The sequence below is a fragment of the Hemitrygon akajei genome, chromosome 9, assembly GCF_048418815.1.
Source record: "Hemitrygon akajei chromosome 9, sHemAka1.3, whole genome shotgun sequence".
Classification (NCBI taxonomy): Eukaryota; Metazoa; Chordata; class Chondrichthyes; order Myliobatiformes; family Dasyatidae; genus Hemitrygon; species Hemitrygon akajei.
The window spans coordinates 52,578,406-52,600,882 of record NC_133132.1 but is presented as its reverse complement, the minus strand read 5'-3'; the positions used below and the strand labels follow the sequence as shown (position 1 = coordinate 52,600,882).

The 22,477-nt window shown below is 39.1% G+C and overlaps 1 protein-coding gene across 1 annotated transcript in view; it reads right to left on the bottom strand.

Moving 5' to 3' along the window:
• Positions 1-1,339: 1,339 nt before the first annotated feature.
• The window catches only part of tmem87b (transmembrane protein 87B), a 52,732-nt gene continuing 31,594 nt past the window's right edge, over positions 1,340-22,477 (bottom strand). Inside the window, exons 11-21 of the mRNA XM_073055967.1 lie at positions 21,885-21,984; positions 19,590-19,683; positions 16,478-16,548; positions 11,969-12,078; positions 11,830-11,888; positions 10,774-10,877; positions 8,245-8,312; positions 7,835-7,902; positions 5,121-5,170; positions 4,264-4,294; positions 1,340-2,402 (exon numbers count right to left, since the gene is read on the bottom strand). Of these exons, the coding sequence (XP_072912068.1) occupies positions 2,361-2,402; positions 4,264-4,294; positions 5,121-5,170; positions 7,835-7,902; positions 8,245-8,312; positions 10,774-10,877; positions 11,830-11,888; positions 11,969-12,078; positions 16,478-16,548; positions 19,590-19,683; positions 21,885-21,984 (797 nt within the window). The 3' untranslated portion in view covers positions 1,340-2,360. The remainder of the gene's footprint in view (positions 2,403-4,263; positions 4,295-5,120; positions 5,171-7,834; positions 7,903-8,244; positions 8,313-10,773; positions 10,878-11,829; positions 11,889-11,968; positions 12,079-16,477; positions 16,549-19,589; positions 19,684-21,884; positions 21,985-22,477) is intronic.

Here is a 22,477-nt window from a genome sequence, read left to right as displayed (position 1 = left end):
TAAGAACATGTTGACCAATCAGTTTAGGTTCTACAAGGTTCACTTTATCTGCCTTATTCCAAACGTAGATAATGGAATGAATTCAATGCAAGAATGGAGCAGTTACTTTTAAAGTCAAGGTATCACTGCCATGTGATGTCATGATATCCTGGTCAAATTGAACTGTAGAGTTATAAAGCACGAAAGCCAACAGGCCCTTCAGCCCATCTCATCCTATACCCAGAATATCGCCCTCCATATCACTCACTTATGTACTATTGGAGTATAAAAGTATAAATTTTGCTATGTAACCAAAACTATGTAGTCAGTTTTGAAAATTGCTATTTGTTATGCATGTACCCAATTTAGTAGGAGAATGAAATCCTAAGAATGTAGAAGACAATGGTGTGTTAATGAGAGGTAGCTAAGAGATGCAGATTAGAACATGATTAAGTCAATGGGTAGAAACAATAGTGGCAGGATGTACGTGTGATACGCAACTATAGACCAATTGCATATGCTAATACAACTGGACCAGGAGATTGCTATAAAAAATGCTGTGTCCAAAGGATCGGTGGGCAATCAGCGACTAGTTCAATGACTGTCTCAGCTTTGATTTGCAAATTAAAGTTTAACCCTTCTTGAAGAATCTTCTCCGTCTCCTGGTCATTTGTGGGGCACGAGAAACCACGACAGTACATAACAAAGCTTCTCTAAAGTTGCAGTTGAACCCGAATCCTCCAGTTTTGCTGTCAACTCATTTCACACTCCAAGTGAAGATCCCCTCAGTTTCCCCTTAAATTTCATCTTTCACCCTAAACCTCTAACAACTGGTCTCACCCAACCTTAGAAAAAGCCTATATGTATTTACCCTATCTATACCCCTCAATTCTGTAGAGCTCTCTATAAGATTTCCCCTCATTCTCTTACATGCCAGGAAATACACGCATATTGAACTTTTCCTCTAACTCACCTCAAGTCCCAGAAACAACCTTGTAATTTTTTTCTGCGCTCCAAGTTTATTAAAATCTTTTCTGTAGGTACATGACCAGAACTACACACAATACCCAAAATTCAGCTTCAACATCTTATAAAACTTCATAATACACCAACTCCTATACTCAATGCCCTAATTTATGAAGGCCAATGTGCCAAAAGCTCTCTTTATGACCCTATCTACCCTATGATACTACTCCAGGAATTATGGATCTGTATTCCCAGATCCTGTTGACAGAAGCTCACACTATTTGTACACTAGATGGAGGCTGGTTTAATGGAAAACATTCTTTACGACAAAATCTAAACATATAGAAAGACCTTAAATATTTTTAATATCCTTGTTTAAAAGGTGTCAAAAAACTGTGACAAGTGCTGTTACTTTTATTTCAACAAAGGTAACAAGGTATTTGCATGCCGTCAGATCAAATGATCACTTAATTTGTGCTCTTTAACCACATTGATGCAAGTGTGCAATTCTAATAGATTTTTAAAAATGACAAAGTTCACAAGGAATTTAATAAATAAAAAACATATCAAAGGTAGTGTTATAAATCAATTCACAAAATAGTTTTGTCATCAAACATCATTTAAGGGTCCTAACACTCCCTCTAATTCACATGGAAAGATTCGATTTACCAACTTGGATATTTATGATACAAATATTTCAATATAGGATCACTGTATTAAATGGAGTACTGTACACAGTCAATAGAAATAGAGAATCACTCTTCAAGTGCACTCTGTAGTCTAGATTTGGTCAACTGTAACAATCTCTTTTTATTTTAAACCAAAATAAAAGATTCTAGTGCTCCTACAGCAATATATTATATTCATAATATATTCACCTCTACAATTAAAATAAAAAGGCAACTGTATTTAGAATTGATTCATACAGTATGCTGTGTGCAAATATTCTTAGGAATAGACAATGCCAAAAGTAGATCTATGAAATTAAAACTCTCATGGAACTGTAGAGGGAAACTTCCAACACTAGACGTACGCTGGTTTAATGGACAAAATTCTAAATCTGCATTAAATCATACTATTTTCTATTACAGGATGGGAGGAAGGGGGAAGGATGAATTATGGAAAAATGAAGTCTCCTACTATGATAGAAAATCGAAGCAAAGCTCATTTGCAGTCCCGTATCCTGAATTTTCTGTTGCATGATCTTCCACCTTAATTTCAAAACAAGTTTGTAAGTCAGCTGTGAGAACTGCACATGAAGTAAACAAGCACTTAGTGCCCGTGTGGTGCCAGTGCTCCAGCAATCTGTGTCACTTCTTCCTTCATTGTCCTTTGTGCAAACGCTGCACAGATGCTTAGTCACAGCACTGCAAAGCGAGTTTCTCAGTAAAATACATACAAATTCCACACAATCTTCACTCCATCTTGGACATTTCATATTTGATTGTCATTATTTCCTAATTTGAAAAGAGAACAATGTGTTTATGTCATTACTAAAATTTGCTTTCTAATCTGTAATCACAAGCACATAACAGCAAGATAGAGTAATCTTCCCCCCTCACTACCGTTCAGGGTCCCAAACTGTCCTTCCAGGTGAGGAGACACTTCACCAGTGAGCCTGTTGGGGTCATCTACTGAATCTGGTGCGCCTTGTGTGGCCTCCTGTATATTGGTGAGATCCAACGTAGATTGGAAAACTGCTTCACCGAGCACCTATGCTGTCTGCCAGAAAAAGCAGGATCTCCAGGTGGCCACTCATTTTAATTCCACTTCCCAGTCCGACATGTCATTCCTTGGCCTCCTCTACTGTCGTAATGAGGCCACACTCAGGTTGGAGGAGCAACACCTTATATCTTGTCTGGGCAGCCTCCAACCTGATGGCATAAACATCGATTTCTTGAACTTCCAGTAATGCCCTACCCCTCACCATTCCCCATCCCCTTTTCCCTCTCACCTTATCTCCTTGCCTGCTCATTGCCTCCCTCTGGTGCTCCTCTCTCTCCTCTTCTCCCATCTCCAGCCCTGTATCACTGTCACCAATCTGCTTCCCAGCTCTTTACCTCATCCCTCCCCATTTCACCTATCACCTTGTGTTTCTCCCTCCCCTCCCCACACCTACTCTGACTCATCTTTCTCCCTCTCTAGTTCTGCTGAAGGGTCTTAGCCTGAAACATTGGCAATACCCTTTTCCATAGATGCTGCCTGGCCTGCCGAGTTCCTCTAGATAGATAGATAGATAGATAGATACTTTATTCATCCCCATGGGGAAATTCAACTTTTTTTTTCCAATGTCTCTAGCATTTTGTGCGTTGCTTGGATCTCCAGCATCTGCAGATTCTCTCATTTGAGAATAACTCTGGATTCCTGATGCACATCAATCAGCCAAAAAAATTTAACCAGGTTCTTGATTCTATGCAGAACATTTCCTCGACCAAAAGATATCAGAGCAGAATTAGACCATTTGGCTCATCAAGTGAGCTCTGCAATTTCATCATGGCTGATCCAATTTCCTCTCGGGTCCAGTCTCTTGTCTTCTCCGTGTATCCCTTCATGCCCTGACCAATCAAGAATCTATCAACCAAATATAAAGACTTGGCCTCACAGCTGCCTGTGGCAAAGAATTCCACAGATTCACCACTCTCTGGCTAAAGAAATTCCTCATCTCTGTTCTAAAAGACACCCCTGTATTCTGAGGCTGTGTCCTCTGGTCTTAGACTCTCCCACCGGAGGAAACATCATCTCCATATCCACTTTATCAAGGGCTTTCACCATGCGATGGGTTTCAATGAGGTCACTTCTCATTCTTCTGAATTCTAGTGAATCCAGGCCCAGAGCCATCAAACGCTCTATATGACAAGCTGTTCAATCCTGGAATCATTTACATGAACCTCCTTTGAACCCTCTCCAGGTTCAGCACATTCTTTCTAAGGGGCCTCAAGACTACTCAATAATACTCTTAAGTGAAGCTTCACCAGTGCTTTATAAAGTCTCCACATTACTTGCTTTTATATTCTACAAGCGCAGGAAAATACTTGTCCTACACTATACACACTCAGTGCAGTGAATGGTTTGCAGAAAAGATTGCCAAGTATGGTGCGACCTGATGTATTGCAGCAGCAAGTTCAAATGACTTGGGTATTGACGCACAGTAATTACCAAGACAAGCTGCAGCCGAGCATTTGCCATCTATTGCACTGTGCAGATAAACAAACACCTATGACAATACAGCCAACTTAATGACAAAGCAGGTGAGACAAGGCTCTAAAACTGGCTGAGTTGAATCAGATTTAGTGAATCCTCCAGGTGGTGCATACTTACTTCATCTGAATCCAGTAACATAGGAAGAGCACTGAAAGAGCAAAAAGTTCTATTAGCCATCGTCAATAACCCTGTTACAAACATACTCGATGAAAATGAGAAAACAGTAAAATTCTGATAATCTGCCAAGTGTCTTCAGAAATCCTGAGAGTTCCACGTCTCATTCACAGGTGCAAATTCCTTTTGCTCCCCTGAAACTTACCCTGGCCCAGTTTCTGCATTGTCTTTAAACGCATGAGATAATTTGTAATAATAATACATAGCATTTAAAACAATATAGAGAATTTAACTATGTTGGGAGGATGGGGTACTGGATTAGCAGTACATCTCAAATGGATTGCAACTAAACAGCAAGCACTAATTGGAAGAATTTTGCCTTTAATGCTTAGTTAAATTTAGTACAAAGAAAAATACATAAAAGTATATAAGTGAATTTGTGCATTGAAACGAACTCCAAGAAGAAACTGGTCTTCTTTTGCTTGTGTAGGGTGGGGAGAAGACCAACACCCGAGTTGGTCTTCTGATAAGCAACAGAAAATCCAAAGATCAAACTGAACCCAGGGAGCGGTCATGAAGAATCAAATTAACAATTAAACTGTTCATTCAATATGCTTATAGAATTACAATAAATAATTCAGTTCAATAAAACATGATATCTTTGGTCGCAATTGCACTTTTGTTTAGTTAATGCATTAAGAACGAGCAGATGAGGCATAGGAACTGTTTATGGCTGTCACCAGGAAATTGCAGTGCATGGTACACTGAGGCAAAGTACAAAATGTTTAATGGAACACAAACATTCAAAAGATTATATTACAGATAATAAACTGCAGAGATAATAAAATGCTGATACTTACACATCTGTTATAGAAGGGATGTTGTCTTCTACCCACTTTAAATCTTCATCCTTATTATGCATTAAAAATAAATCGTGAAGTCAATAGAAAGAAAAAAGTGCTAGAAATCTGAAATTAAACTTAGAAAATGCTCGAAATAAACAGTGCATTAAAGAGCATTTGTGGAGAGGGAAACAGTTACCAATTCAGCTTGCTGACCTTTCAAAAGTACAAAATAAGCATGTTTTAAATTGCAGAGCGGGGAAAGGAGTGGAGAGAATAAAAGAATCATCTGAGTTAAGAGTGGAGACAAAGAAAGTCAGAGGCAGTGGTGATTTGATTAAATGTTTGCTGAGCTATTTGGAGGTCTAACTAGAGCGAAGAATAAAAATTACTGAAACTACAAAGATACAGTTGCTGGAAATCCGACAAAGTGCTGGAAATATCCAGCAAGTCAAACAAGGATCATGGAAAGAAAAGTTGATTAAATGTTGCAGGTTGCTGGCCTTATCAGGACTCAACTGTTCTAACACAAACCGTAACCACAAGTCATCTTAAATCAGGGGCTCCGAGTCTTTTTAAATCCCATGGACCTCAGGTTGAGAACCCCTGCATTATTTAATTCAATGTCGTCCAATAACCTGCCTCCATCGAAGATGAGGTGATGTTCCTCAAGCTGACATTGGGCTTCATTCAAACAGAAACACACTTCCATATTAAACCTACAACATCAATTCAGATGTCACTTTCTCCACTGAAACTGCTTGGCTTGCTGGTTATTTCCAGCATTCCTTTACTGAAGATTTCTAACAAGTGTAGTGTTCTATATTCTCAGTTCCAGCGTCAGTTCTTTTCTCACTTATCTCCTATTTATAGCTCCTCCAGATAATGTACTGGTTAGGCACAGGAGTATATTCAGCCGGAGACTCATTCCACCAAGATGCAACACTGAGCATCATAGGAAGTCATTCCTGCCTGCGGCCATCAAACTTTACAACTCCTCCCTCGGAGTGTCAGACACCCTGAGCCAGTAGGCTGGTCCTGGACTTATTTCCACTTGACATAATTTACCTATTATTTATTTATGGTTTTATATTGCTATATTTCTGCACTATTCTTGGTTGGTGCAACTGTAAGAATTGATTCCCTTGGGATCAATAAAGTATGTCTGTCTGTAGATCAACAGCAAGTAACAGGACTATCTCCTCTCCGCTAAACTCAATTTGTCATTGGGTTTGCCTTCATCTTCACCCTATCACCAACATTCCATTTGTTCTGAAGACACCTTTGTTATTTAAAGCATTTAATCTTTCTGTGGAAGCCGTGTTTGGGTTATGGTCAGAGGTAACGGGTGCTTTGGAATATCCAATGATGGGAGGGTGTTTTCATGTCGTGTGCCTGGTCCAGGGTGATCTGGGTCTTTTGTTCAGTGGGAGATGAGGAGAGAAGATGCTGAAGCGGGGCCATGACCCGCCGAAGGCCAGGGAGATAAAGGGGAATCCATGAGCTTCAACTTGTGCACATGAGACTGTTTCATTAAAATGGGCCCTTTTCCTTCCTTGCTTTTTCTTCACTAACCCTGTCGTCTAATTATAAAGCTAAATTGTTCAATTGTAGGCGGTGTATTGCCTGTTGTTGTGTGGTACTAGGGTAACAAATCACGCAGCATCTGCACAAACGGAGGGGGTTAAGGGTGGACTCACATCTCAATCTCACCCATTTGGCAGGGCCAGAGATTGCCCTCCCTAGACTCCCTAGCCAACAGAACCCGAGGGTTACACACTTAATTCATAAAAATACAAATTAAGAATTTTATTGGTATAGAGAGATACTTCATTGATCCCAAAGGAAAGTACAGTGTCACAGTGCACAGATGTACAAATATTAGAAGCAAGAATAAAAAACGTTACCTCAGTCTAACAGAAGGGGGTCATCACCTCCCTGGCTATAGGTTGACTCATTATAGAGCCTTATGGCCAAGGGTGAGAATGACATTAAATCTGAATAATCAGCACACACATTTCTTTCCTTAAAGCAGGGTTTCTTAATCTTTAGGTCATGAGCCCCAGTATGGGAACCCCTGCCTTTCCTCTCAATTTGTTGATCTATTTTAAGTCTATTTCTGTATGGATGATTCACGTACTTCCCTCTTCTCAAATCTTCGCTTGCAAGATCTCCCCTTAAACCATCATTATAACATGACCCAATCTATCATCATGCCCAAACTATTCATCACCAACATTTTTTTAAAGCAAGGTCAGTAATAAGCAAACTGAATGCTATGTTCTGAAAAATTTGAATTTTAAATCCTGAAGATTGTTCAGACCTTTGTTGTAGGGCACTTTGAAGAAAAATCAGTGGGGAAGTTGAAAGAAAAATCCTTCCTTTAGCACACAATACAATTAAAATTCTGAATATGCCTCAGAGATATTGTACATAGATCAGACTAAAATTAACAAAGCCAGATTTCAAGATTTTAAGGTGCACTTAATTGAGCAGAGTTAGAGATTGGGAAGATTTGGAACAGAATTCAAGATCTTTGATCCTGCATGGCTGAATGGATAATCAACAGTGGATAAGTGAAGTGGGGCACAAAAGACTAGATACTTTTACTACAGGAATTAGCATACATGAAAGGATGTGTAGAGCTGGAGTAGGTTAAATATTTGTAATAATTTAAACTTGAAAGAAATGAGATGCAGACAAGTATTGCGTCCATAATGAAAAATACTTACCAAATTTGAAGATGGTATTGTTAATCCATTAGCCCCCGTTTTGGTTGCTCGCATCTTTATTCCATCAGCTAAACCATACAGTACACAAACAAAAATAATTATCAATAAAGTAATTACTTGTGTCACTGTTTAAAAAAGGACAAAATATAGACAAGCCAGTTTATATTTGAATACTGTCAAAAAGCAGTCAACTTGCACATCCTCAAAATCCACTGAGATAGTTAATTTCTATACAATAATTTTTGCAACAAACCAGTTTGAGAGCAACCCTGACTAATATTTTAGAAACAGTTTGCAGAATTGTGTCATGTAAAGAATGGAGGCCATAATCGGCAACAATTAAAACAGTTTCTGGTCACTGAGCACATGGAATAAAAGACAAGATATTCAAAGTATAGATACATACTTACCTAAGTTTCCTGCAATCAGTTCATTCACTTCATCATCTGGGTCATCAATAAGAGGGGTAAATGCATATCTGAAGTTAAACAAAAGGAAAAGCCAAAGTCAAAAAATACAAGTAGAAAAGTTAGATGTAAAAAAAGTTGTCTGAAAGTAGTATGTTCACATGTCTGCCAGCAGCTTCAACACTGCAAAGTTACAGTAGTGGGGTGAGCACAGGCATTCACCTTTATAAGGCGTGACCACAGAAACTAGCAAGATAGAAATGCAAGTTTGCAACCTTACACCATGTTACTGTGGTTATTGCATCAAAAATAGGAACTTCATGTGTCTCATTCTCCAAAGCCCAAATTATTATCATCTGATTTTTAAATGATTACAGAAGGTAATTTAAATCAGGTTTCTGTTAAAGACATGACTTTCAAGCACAGCTTGGAAGTGATATTCTTGTCAAGCTTCTTCCACTGTGAAATCTCAAACATGCATAAATAGTATAACTCATTTTCAAATATAAAAACTAATGAATTATGCACTGAGGGTTTATAACACCCATGAATAGCATTAACTAACACAGAAATCCGATGGTAGTTTATAAATGAATTCAATCACCAAAACTAACACTGGGCTGTGATAAAAATCAATTTATTAATTAAAGCCAATTGCCAGAGTTCTATTAATATTGGCAGGCAAGTTATGAAAGAAATTTAGTTTAGATAGTTTCTGTTGAAACCAGGCACAGGAGTAACTATGAATGGTTGGGCACTAAGAGTACATTGCAACAGGAAGATTTTGGAGCACAGGTGCAGAGTTTGTAGAAAGCAGTGCTACAGGTAGACAATGGTGAAACAGATGTTGTTTTGCACACTAGCCTTCAGTCAGGGTAATGAGTGTAGGAGATGGGACCCTTGCAAATTTCAATTGACGTACCATGGAGAGCACTTGCACCAGATGCATCACTGTTTGCTATGGAGGCAGTGCACAGGATTGGATACAGCTGCAGAAAGGTGTAAACTTAGCCAGCTCTATCATGAACACTAGCTTCCTTAGCATCTGGGACACCCTCAAAAGACTGTGCCTCAAAAAGGTGTCATCCATCATTAAGGACCTCCATCATCCAGGATGCCCCTCTTCTCACTGCTACCCTCAAGAAGGTACAAGAGTTGAAGACACACTAAATGTTTCAGGAGCAGCTTCCTCCCTCCCCTCTGCTATCAGATTTCTGAATTGATAATGAGCCTATGAGCACTATCCCTATTTCCCCCCTCACTTTTTGCACTACATTTAACATGTCTATCATAATTTATTGTTTATGTATTGCAATGTACTGATGCCGCAAAACAACAAATTTTACAATGCATGTCAGAGGTATACCTGATTCTGTTAATGCTGTAGTTGTACAGTTGTTAGTGATGCTGTACTTGGAGGACCTGTACAATTTCAGTCACTACTATAAACAGTGTTTATAAAAGATTTATGAAGATGTTGCCAGGACTACAGGACTTGAGTTATAGGAAGAGGATGGCCAGCCTAGGTCTTTATTCCTTGGATTGCAAGAGAATGATGGGGCGATCTTACGTTAGGAGTTTAAAATCACGAGAAGCATATATAAAGTGGATGCTAAATTTTTACCCAAGATAGGAATCCAAAATTAAGGGACAAAGATTTAGGTTGAAAGCAGTGAGATTTAAGAGTGACCCAAGGAGCAAATTTTTCAAGCAGAGGATGGTGAGTATATGGATTGAGCTGCCAGAGGAAGTGGTTGAGGCAGGTACAGGCAATTGGATAAATACATTGGAAGGGTGTGGGCTGAATGCAGGGTGTAGGTAATTGGGACTAGCAGGTAGGTACTGTGTTCGGTATAGACTGATTGGACCAAAGAGCCTGTATACCTTTTAAGTGTTTGACCTTCCTCTATGCCCGAGCTAACAACAAAAGAATGAACAGGATAACCAGATTCCCTCACATCTTTCCCAGCTGTCATTTAAACATGAGAAAAAGATTTATTTCCTATGCAGGGAGTGCTGTAAAAATTTTAAGAACGTACTTGCTACAGATGGTATACAAAGATTCACTGGACTGGTGGGACGATGTTTCTGATATAGCAGAGGTAAAGTATGGTGAACAAAGAAATCCTCATTGATATTGGTAGGCAGAGAAAAAAGATGTCCCTGGCTGGAATCAGCAACTAAGAAGGCCATTTAAGATTAAAGTGAGAATTTCTTCACTCAGGTGGCAAATTGTTGGAATTCTCTATTCCCGAGGGCTATAGAGTCTCAGTCACTGACATAGAGATTGATATTAGAGGAATCAGATTTGAAGACAGAGCCACAAAATAGCATTGAAGTAGATTGGATCAGATAATTTCTTGAATGACAGAAGACTCAACTGCTAGAAGACCTACTTCTACTCCTATTTCCCTTGTTCTTAGAACAAACTGGCTGCCTACAACTAGACACAGGCAACAGAACTAAGGGAAGTCAAGTCGGAGGAGAAATAAATATTTCACATATTTATGAAAATTATTAAAAAATGCTTACCTCTGATTATTTGCTGATGGTCTCCAGAGGAACATTATAACTAATAGAATGACAGAGAAGAGCAATCTCCAGAAAGCATCATCAACCCATAGTTCCATCCAATCCTGTTAATGTTATAATGCAGTTAAAATTTGCTACATTCCAGAACCGAAAGGAGGTTTGAACGTCTGTGGATGTCTGCTAAGCAACAAATTTTAGTAAATAAAGTAGATCACTGCCCATGTGATTTTAATGCTGCCACTGCAACTTGAATTTTTGCAAAATGTTCAGCATCTAATGCAGACTTTAAAGTTCTAAAGTATGTTTGCACTGTAAAGCTCCCTTTGAAATCAGACCAGGCACCATGACCTGGAGAGAGAACCCACCTGTCTCACACTGACGGGGGAGGTGACCATCACACACCCCAGTTACAGTTAGGGTGACCCACAAATACACAAGCAAATAACTGTATAACCCAAGCTAAAATGTAACAATAAGTGAACCTGAACTTCCCGCCATAATCCCACAAAAGCATTTTAACACAAGAACAACAAACAGTACTGATCATTAGAAATGCAGGGACAGGCAGTCAATGACGACACCCCCTGACAACCCTCTGAGCGTCACAGTATATTATTTTTCAAGATCCTGCAAATTGAAAAATTGGCTAATTAGATTGTTTTAAGACTACAGTTTTACTGTGGAATTCATGACAAATTAGGGGTACCAGATGTATTTTCACACTGCCAGTTCTTAAGGAGAGATGTTTATGTATATTTTGGGAGTAGTGCCAATCGGGGAAAAGTGTTACAATTTTGAAGACCAAAGGAATTATGATCAAATATTAATGCTATTTAACACAGTGGGACTAAGCAGCACAGCATTTTTTCAGGATTATTAACAGTCACTCCATTAAGACCACCAACTACACTGGGAATCAAGATCAGTTTGATTATGTATTGTAAACCCTGTAACATTTTGAAACTGCAATTGATAAAGACTTAGAACACAGCATTTCTAAAAGGCTAACAGCCAGTCCACAGCAAAAAGTATTAATGAAACATTTTAGCAACTTACTGACTGACATGGCGTCAACCTGAACTTCTTTGTTGTCCATATCATAAACCCAACTGATGCTGTAAATCAAAGACACGCATTAACAAAGGAAAATTAGTCTATTCATTTCAATAACTCGGATGTACTAAAAGTGACTTACCTATTATTGCCAAAATTAATGTATTGGTAAAATGTCTGTATAGTGAAAGTTTCACTGTATTTTTCCTTAATTTTAATGTTTTAATTGTTTGAGCCAGGCTGACAAATATGTAGCAAAAGTTAAGGAGAACATTTTCAAATTTCAAATTAAGAGATTTTTAAAAAGCAATATAATCACTATAGACAAGATGGAAATGTACTTAAATCTATACCACCATTCACTAAAACCAATTTCACAGATGAGCAATTATTTTACTTGGGCACCTAATACGTGGTTCTTAAGGTTGTCATAGGTGGGGTGATAGTGGAGATAAGCTCCCACTACCGAGAAAGTGCTCTAAATGGCATGTGTTACTAACAGCCTCTGACAATCAAGTTTAACTTTTGGCGTTCACGCATGGCTTAGCTACTAGGCCCGGCGGAACTGTTTCAACTGACAAGAGAAGGGCCAAAGGGAGACCACTGGCGTCTCAAAACCAGTTGCTTCAGGGAGGTGGGGCTCGTAAGCCTTGGACGGCAGCCCACCTAGAAGGAAAACTCTGATTTTAAACCTCCGCTGCCTGGCGGCCATGGGAAAGGCTTCGGGAGTAAACCCCAAGGAAGAAATCTGGAGCCGGGGTCTCTAAGGCAGTTTGATGTTGCTTACAACTTCACTGTGACAACCTCTGCAATGACACTAGTGCCAAGCTGTATTGTCATTTGCTCTTCCCTTGGACAATATCAGTGACATGGAGGAGGGGAACCAGCTGTTTCTTCAAATCTTCCCTCCAGGCTTGTACCCTGGAGAGGACACAGTCTGCCGGAGGTACAAATCCAAGATCCCCTGGGATCGACAGCTGCCTACTACCTAACACGTGAATGGAAACACAGAAGCCATCAAGGCCAAGAGCCAAAGTCCTGCCTAGTTTAATAGTCACGAATTCTCACTCTGATCCTAATCTTTGGTCTCCAATATCATTCCAACAAAACCCAAAGGAAGCTTGAGGAACTACATCCTAACAGCTACAAAAGCACCTTACAGCCTTTAATATTCAATTCTGGATTTAATTCCAGTGCACCTGCATGAGCAAAACTCTCTTGTTCTGATGTAATGTAATCCAACTAGAATATCAAATCAGATTTGCTCTCTCCATGGAAGCTGCCTGATCTGCTGGAGTTCCAGCAACTGCTTTGTTCTAACTTTCATGTTTTCTTTCTTTTCCTTTTTAACTGCTCTCATTAAAACCCATTGTCATGAGTACAAGCTTAGTCTCAATCCAATCACAGACATTCCACTGCTCTGAGCATCCCTCCTCATCTGCAATTTAAAACACTTTTGTAGCTCTGGTGAAATATTTTGACCTAGAAAACATGGAACTTTGTACTTCTTGGCAGCCATGTCTTAGTGAAGACAAAGAGATCACAAAAATTTTTCACTTCCAATCTTCCAGCAAAGTTTTTGGTTGACTGAGGAAAAACATGCTTCAAAACAAACATCTCTAATTTAGTGGAATGCTCATGGTTCATCAGGCAACAGTGATCCCTGTCTTTCGATATGCTTGAGTTCTAGAACATCTGTGGCTGGTAGATCAAGGCACTGGAAAGAGAACAGCGATGCTATCTCTGCAAAATCCTAAATATCCACTAGAGAGATAGAGAAACAGCAGCTGTCTCTCCCAGGCCAATATCTCCAGCATGGAGAGCCAAGTTGGTTCCCATTGGGCAGGTCACATCATTTACATGTTCATTCGTAGACTCTCAAAACAAACACTTTTCCAAACTCCATCAATAGGAAGGGATTACGAAGCGGAGAGAGAAAATGATTCAGGTTTGTGTTCAAAGTCTCTGATAAAACAGCAAAGACTCCACTGACTTCTGGAAATCCTTGGGCCATCACACTTAGAGCAGAAACATTCAGGATGTATTGAAAACCTCACTTCAATTCACCTGGAGCACAGAGAAGTCGTGAACAAATAGCTAAAGCAGTATACAATTTCATCAACTGCCCAAATGTCTCCCATAAGGCTCCTACCACCCTATTTGTAATTCCCACATTGGTCTTATCAGTTACCCCAGTATCAGAGTGGAAGCCATTCTCAATTCTGAAAGACCATACAGGGAGGAAAATATTTTGCACAACTTTTTAGATATTAAAATACATGACATTTATTGCTATAAAGATAAATAAAGGAAAGTACGGTAGTAAAGTTAGGTAATAACTCTGTGCAGCTTGTGTCTGATATCACTGTACATGAATTCATGTAAGGAATTAATTTATAAACATGCCTGAAACTTTAACACAGGAATCTGACCTCTCTGGATTGAGAGATTAGAACTTGCCTGAATATGGCTTGTGTCCAATAGCAAAATATTTCAAACTGCCATTATAAACCCAATAACTATCAGTACTCTAAAATGGCTCTGCTTTTTATAATGTGACAATGTTGTGGAAGTTTACTAATCTAATTCTCTTCATTTTTGCAAGTGGATAATTGTATGTTTAGTTAAATACTTGGACCCTTAACGACATTATGGCCTGCTTGGACCTTGAAAAAATTCATTATTCAGTTCTCAATTCGGATCTAAAGTTCCATAAGGTCTGGGGACCTTTTATTGAGTACTTTCATAACCTTCCTCCTGACTAGGGTTTTTTTTTCTTCTTATCGGTCCCTTGCTTTCAGCTCCCTTTTTTTTTCCTGGTAGCAGGCATTATTATCCTCTGCTGCTAAGTGTATTCACAGTCTGGGAGTTTGACTGTCCTGACCTATACTCTTTATACTGTGTTGTGGTCGGTCTGGAGTTGTTGTTTTTTATCTTGTGTTTTGGGGCTTGGGGAGGACACTAAGCTTACTTGTCTTTAATTTAGGTGCTTTTTTGTTAAATTCTCTTCCTTTGTAGCATATTGTTATTGTACGCTTAATTTTGCACTGTATTAATGCTCCTCATTGGGATTTGGGGTTTTTAATTTGTAAAATGTTTTGAAAAACTAATAAAAAAATGTTAAAAAAAAAATACTTGGACCATACTACATTCAACAGAATCAAGTACAGATCGACCTTCTATAATCCGACACCATTGCACCTGAGGAGTGCCTGATTAGTGAAAATGCCGAATTACAGGATCACATTAAGCAATAGCTAACTGCCTCATCGTACTTTTAAAATATCATGTAAATCAGTAAAAGTTAGATAACAATGAAACAGAAATATTACATGAGTAGAAAGTGAAATTTTAATAAAGTAATATACTGTGCAGGCACAGATAAAATAAAGGGTACAGGTAAATGTACAGGAATTAATTTACACACAGTTGAGCACTGTTTCTAAAACGAGACATTTAATATACCTTCAGGCAAAGTTATATGCCTGCAAGTGTGGGGTTTCTGCGCTGGGCTCTTCCCTTTTCACTCGCAGTTACTGAGGGAATCCTCGCTAGTTTCTTTTCCTCCACTAAGAAATATGCTTAAATTCAGTGGGTCGCCACATCTGATCTGAGGTTGTAGGTAGAAGAGAAAGGAGCGCCGGCCGGCAGGCGAGAAGGCGGACTGACCCAGTGCGCGCCAGCTCTCCCGCCATTGGTGGGTGCACACACAAATATTAATAAATGCAGGAAAACAAGCAGGAACCGCCTGTCTGTGCTCACAAGAGCGTGCCAACACGTGAACAGATCTAGTGCAACCAAAACAATGCGCAGCAGATTGGTACGGTGGCCCAGGAAATTTGAAATTACAGTTGCGTGGAAAATTTTAAATCAGTGTCGGATTATCGAAGGAACTGGATTACAGGTAGTCGGATTAGTGAAGGTCGACCTGTATTTTTCATTCAAAAGAATTATGCACACTTGTGTAAGAAACCACAGGCAAACTTTGTGGAAAAACCCTGCCTTGTGGTGTTTGCTAAAGATAATTTTGCATCTTATTAAGTTGCATTATATTCTACTTTTGGTTACTAAAAATAAAAATCGAAACTGTATTGCTATCTTATAATACAATTTAAATAACTTCTGCTTTGCAATCAGTTTAATTAGTGAGCAGTCAGATGCTGGTGTGGTGTAGGTAGGACTTGTGAATCTGATATTACACTGAAGCTGCTATTTATAAAGGATATTCACCAATACAAGCCTATATCAAGCAAAGCCAAGGGGGATATTGATCAAGAGTTGAGATCAGATTTCCTTTCCTGTTAAATATTAAAGGAGTCCAGTTAGAGGAAGACAGCAAACAAGATAAAAGCAGCTAATTACATGTAAACTGATTGATGTGGCAAACCAGCAAAGCAGATCTTACTAAGGGAAAAATAAAATGAATAGCAACAAAGAGAACAGAATAGAAAAGCAGCAGCTTAAAATGAAGATTAAATACAAAATTGTTGCACAAATAATGTTGCTGTCTAGCTACTATAAAGGTCACCAGGTCTGAAAACAATTATACAGTTACTGAACATGAATTTTCAGCCTATGTTCTCCTATACAGAATTTTTCAGCTAAAGATCTGTATCTTTCGAGAAAACATAGGGAACTTGAGAAGGATATGAACCAGACAAAACAGGAATCGATTAATGCTAAAAATATATCAGCAACCAAGACTGGAACACTTCTTCGATCCTGCAGTGTTAGAGAGGAAAAAAAATTACTTTTTCTGAAAACTAGTTACACTGGTATGAAAAAGTAACAATTAATATCAATCTAAATGTTGGACTACTTACTAATCCTAGTAGACCAAATTAAGATTTTAGGTTAAAAGATAGAGAATCTGGAATTAAATTTCTGCATATACCCGGGTAAGAAATCAGCAGACAGGCAGCTACACAACTTCCATAAAAACTTCCAGTAACAGCTCTTTCCCAGTCTCCTTTCCCTTCAGGAGAGGCAACGTATACAAGAGCTGTGGCATGTAACATACCACCCTAATAAGTGACATCTGGGTCCCAACTATCCCACCAAGAATCATTTTATGAAACCATCAATCATGTGTTGGTGTTTCAGTGGAATAAAGGAAATTACAATGGCATGAGAGGGGATCTGGCCAAGGTTAATGGAAAGAGACACCAGCAGGAAGGACAGCAAAGCAGCAATGGCTGGAGTTTCTGTGAAAAATGAGGGAAGTGCAAGACAGATATATTCCAAATAAAAAGAAATTTTTGAATGGAATAAGGACACCACCGTGGCTGACAAGTGAAGCCAGAGCAAGGAAGCCAAAGCTAGTGGGAAGATAGAGGATTGGGAAGCTTTTTAAAAACTTGCAGAAGGAAACTAAGAAGGTCATTAGGAAGGAAAAGATGTATTATGAAAGGAAGCTAGGAACTAATATCAAAGAAGATGATAAAAGCTTTAAGCATATAAGGGTAAAAGAGAGTTGAGGGTAGATATAGGACCAATAGAAAAATGGCACTGGAAATATTGAAATGAGAGACGCAGAGATGGCAGAGGAACCGAATGCGTATTTTGCAACAATCTTCACAGTGGAAGACATCTGCAGAAAACAGGACATTCAAGAGTGTCAGGGAAGTAAAGAATGTGCAGTGAGAATTACGACTGAGAAAGTGCTCAGGAAGCTTAATGGTCTGAAGGTGGATAAATCTCCTGGACATGATGGAAGTAGATGGAGAGATTGTGGAGGCATTAACAATGATCTTTCAAGAATCGATAGATTCTGGCATTGTACCAGATGAGTGGAAAATTGCAAATATTACTTTGCTATTTAAGAAGGGTGGGAGGCAGCAGAAAGGAAACTATGGACCAATTAATCTGACATCAGTGGTTGGGAAGTTGTTGGAATCAATTGTTAGAGATGAAATTACAGAGTACCTGGAGGCATATAACAAAATAGGAAACCATTCTGGCTTTGGCCTGAAAGGAAAATCCTGCCCGACTAACCTTCTGCAATTTTTTTTGTAGGAAATTACAGGCAGGATAGACAAAGGAGATGCAGTAGATGTGGTGTACTTGGATTTTCATAAGATCTTTGACAAGGTGCCGCACAAGAGGCTGCTTAGCAAGATAAGAGCCCATGGAACTACAGGGAAGTTACTAGCGTGGGTGGAGCATTGGCTGATTGGCAGAAAACAGAGAGTGGGAATAAAGGCATCCTATTCTGGCTGGCTGCACGTTACCAGTGGAGTTCCACAGGGGTCGGTGTTGGAATCGCTGCTTTTTTTTTTACAATGTATGTCAATGATATGGACTATAGCATAAATGAATTTGTGGCTAAATTTGCCGATGATACAAAGATAGGTGGAGGAGCAGGTCGTGTTGAGGAAACAGAGAGCCTGCAGAGAGACTTTGATAGTTTAGGGGAATGGGCAAAGAAGTGGCAAATGAAATACGATGTTGCAAAGTGTGTGGTCATGCACTGTGGTGGAAGAAATAAACGGGCAGACTTATTTATATGGGGAAGATAATTCAAAATGCAAATATGCAAAGGGACTTAGGAGTCCTTGTGCAGAATACACTAAACAAAGGTTAACCTTCAGGCTGAGTCAGTGATGAAGGGGAATGCAATGTTGGCACTCATTTCTAGAGGTATAGAATATAAGAGCAGGGGTGTGATGTTGAGGTTTAAGAGGGTACTCATGAGACCACACTCGAGAGTTGTGTGTGCAGATTTGGACTCATTTTAAAAGATATACTGACATTGGAGAGGGTTAAGAGAAAATTCGTGACAATGATTCCAGGAATGAAGGGTTACCGTACAAGAAACATCTGGCAGCTCTTGGGCTGTATCCCCTGGAATTCATGAGAATGATTGGGGGGGGGGGGGGGGAATTTCATAGAAACATTCCAAATGTTAAAAGGCCCAAACAGATTATTTCTCATGGTAGGGGAGTCTAGAACAAATGGGCATGACTTCAGGATTGAAGGACGTCGATTTAGAACAGATATGCGGAGAAATTACTTTAGTCAGAGGGTGGTAAATCTGTGGAATTTGTTGACATGAGCAGCTGTGGATGCCAAGTCATTGGGTGCATTTAAGGCAAGATAGATAGGTTCTTGATTATCCAGGGCATCATAGGGTATGGGGAGAAGGCAGGGGAGTAGGGATGACTGGAAGAATTGGATCAGCCCATGATTGAAAGGTGGAGCAGATTCGATGGGCCAAATGGCCTGCTTCTGCTCGTATATCTTACAGTCTTAAGTCTGACTTAGATTCCTATAATAGTATCCAATTGTTAAAATTGTGTTTTCGCAAATGTAAGCCCATTCTATGCAAATCATGACTTGAACTTGTAGCAATCCTAAATTTAGATTTTACTATTTTCAACCTTTATGTTCTCAAACTAATTCATTTAACATTTCTATTCTGCTTAACATCATTTAGTACCCCCGAGGCCAATTCCAAAGCTGAAGATGCAAATTCCACTAATAATTTATTCATATTCTTGCTATGAATCAGTTTGGTTCTTGGAGGCTTTTAATTTTTTAATTGCTATCATCAAGACTAAAAAATGGACAAAAGATGTGGCACGTTCTTCCTCTGATAGAAGGCCTGCTAACCTAATTAGGCAGTTTAGCATTCTGTTTAGTTTCTTGATGCACTAAATACCACAGACCCACGTAAACAAGAGAAGTCACTTTTGAGAACGCGCATAAACAAAAATTCTGCAAACCCTTTAAGTGAAAGGTTTTGAAATTAGATTTTACTTTACCCCAGTAATTCTCAAAACTCCTTCAACAGCTGCAAAAGCCAGGTAGAGGCCTCCCAAGCCAATCACTCTGTGCATTACTGTGCCTAATCGAGGCCTGTAAACAGATAGAGGAGGTGCACATTTACTTTATTTTTAGGTAATGTGAATATACGAAATTGAACAATGGGCCTCTTCATTTCTGCACTGTTCAAGATCATGCTGATTTTTTTTCTTGAGATCTCAGGTGCAAAACTGCACTAATCCAAAATCTCCACGCACTGCAACTCCTCTACTGTTGAAATTGGTTTACAGTGAACACCATTTCCCTGACTCTACAGTCATCTCTGGCGCATCTGAACAGTGAAGACACCCAAGTTAGACAAGGTTTATTAACAGCTTTGATTTAAAACTATAATTCCTAGTAAACTGAAACTCTGAGACCTGCATGTCAGCACATCCTTCTACAGATGGATCCCTGGGTTCCTGATCGAGAGCCCACAAACAGCAAGGTTAGACATCTACAACTCTATCACAATTATTCTAAACACTGATCACCCCCTACTCTACAGTACACAACCAATTGCATAGCCAGACTGTGCTCCAAGTTCATTGACAAGTTTGTAGATGATACTACTAAAGTGGGCTGCATCTTGAAAAACAACGGTGTATAGGAAGGAGATGGAGAACTTGGTAAAATAACCTTTTCATTATTAACAGCAAAACAAAGAGCTGATCATTGACTTCAGGAAGGCTGCTGGTGCGCATACTCCTGTTTACATCAATGGTGCAGAGTTTGATGGGTTCCATCTCTTACATCACCTATAGCTTGTACTGGTCCAGCCACATAGATGCCACAGTCAAAGCTCACCACATCTTTACTTCCTCAGGACGTTAAAGAAGTTAGGCATATTCCTGATGTCCCTTACCAGTCTTTAAATCAATGTATCAAAGAAAGCATCCGATTTGCCAACTATTCTGCCCGTGACCACAAGCTGAGAGTTGTGGACATCACTGGAACCTGCTTCCCCTTCATGAACACTGTCTGTACTTTACTGCCTCAGTAAAACAGCCAGCATCCACCCTGACACACTATCTTTTCCCCTCTCCCATCAGACATAAGATACAGAAGTCTGAAAGCACATAGCACCAGGCTCAAGATCAGCTTCTACCCCGCTGTAATAAGACTATTAAATAGTTTCCTAGTACAAAAAAATTGGACTCTTGACCTTGCAATCTATGATCTTACATTTTATTGCTTACCTGCAGTGCAATGTGTAGCTATTACACTTTACACTGCGTTATTGTTTTTTTTTTAAAAACCTCAGTGCATTGTGTAATGGTTTGATCTGTACCAACAGAATACAAGACAAGTCTTCTCTATCACGGTACATGTGGCAATAATAAAGCAACACCAGATAGGAGGAAACAGTGTGATCTGAACCTGATGTATCTGTAGCTATATAAATCAACCTACAGCTAAAGTAGTAGAAAAAAACATAACTGTACAGACAGGATTCAAGCTGGAAGTTCTAGATACAACCCAGTAACAATGCATATACTGGCAATAGTTCCAATCACTACAGAAAGAAATTTCTCAAGGATGGTAGAAATTTTCACATAGAACTGAACAAATTACTCAAGGAGCAAACACGAGGAAATCCGCAGATGCTGGAAATTCAAACAACACACACAAAATACTGGTGGAACACAGCAGGCCAGGCAGCATCTATAAGGAGAAGCACCGTTGACGTTTCAGGCCGAGACCCTTCGATGACAGTGCTTCTCCTTATAGATGCTGCCCGGCCTGCTGTGTTCCACCAGCATTTTGTGTGTGTTGTCTGAAGTTACTCAAGGACATATAAAGTTAACTTAGAAATTTGGAGAAGGAAAATGAAGGATTGATAGAGTTTTCATGAGTGTATGACTCTTGCAGCTTAAGGATCAACAAAAATGAAAAATCCCAAGGGACTCAGGAAAGATATTTATTAAATTGCAATAGCTCCAGAAGACAACTTGTTCGGTATGATGAGTTGGGCCAAAGGGTCTGTTTTTAAGTTGTACAATCCCATGATTCAATTATTAAATTGGAGAGAAAATATTCCCTTGGGTGGGGAACACAAGAGTAAAATCTTAAAGTTAGAGCTGGGTCCTTTAAGACTGAAAAATAAGGGCATTTTTCCTCACTGTGATAATGGCAATCTAGAAAACCATACACAAAAATGAAGTGAAATCGATGCCAGTTTAAACATCTAAAACCACCTGAAAGATCTTTCTAAGAATACCGTGCTCCAAATGAAAGGTTGAGTAAATACTCACTTAACTATTCCATATCCCAAGCTTACAATGATCACAAGGAGCCGAGCCAATGTTCTTTTCAAAGCAGAAATAAGTTCTGCAAAGACCAGAAGACCTTGCACTGTAAGAAAAAAATATAATCAGGCATCTTAAACTTTCCTTACCAAATTATTGTGGACATTTAAAAATAGTTTACTCAAAAATAGAGGCTTTATGCCATAAACATACCATAGCACCGTGAAGTAGGGATACAGTAACTGGACGTCAGGTTCAGCATAACAAACAAGAGGAAATATTCAGAAGGAAGAGAGATACTTTCAAACACCACCTACTGATACATAGACCAGCAAGCCTCAAGATGTAGTTAATTTGCTAATTTGTGACAAACTTTTCAAGGAACGTTGATTCTTCAATTATGATATGTGAATAAAAAACCAGTAGCAAGTAAATCCCACAACAAATTAATTTTATAACATTTGTTCTACTAGATCAGACTGACCTCCAACTCAAATGTAATTTTTAAAAAATGAACACAATTTCTGCAGTGAGTCACAAGTTTTACAAAGTCTTGGTGTGCTCTTGTGCGGTGTTTTAACAATTAAGAGATGTCATGG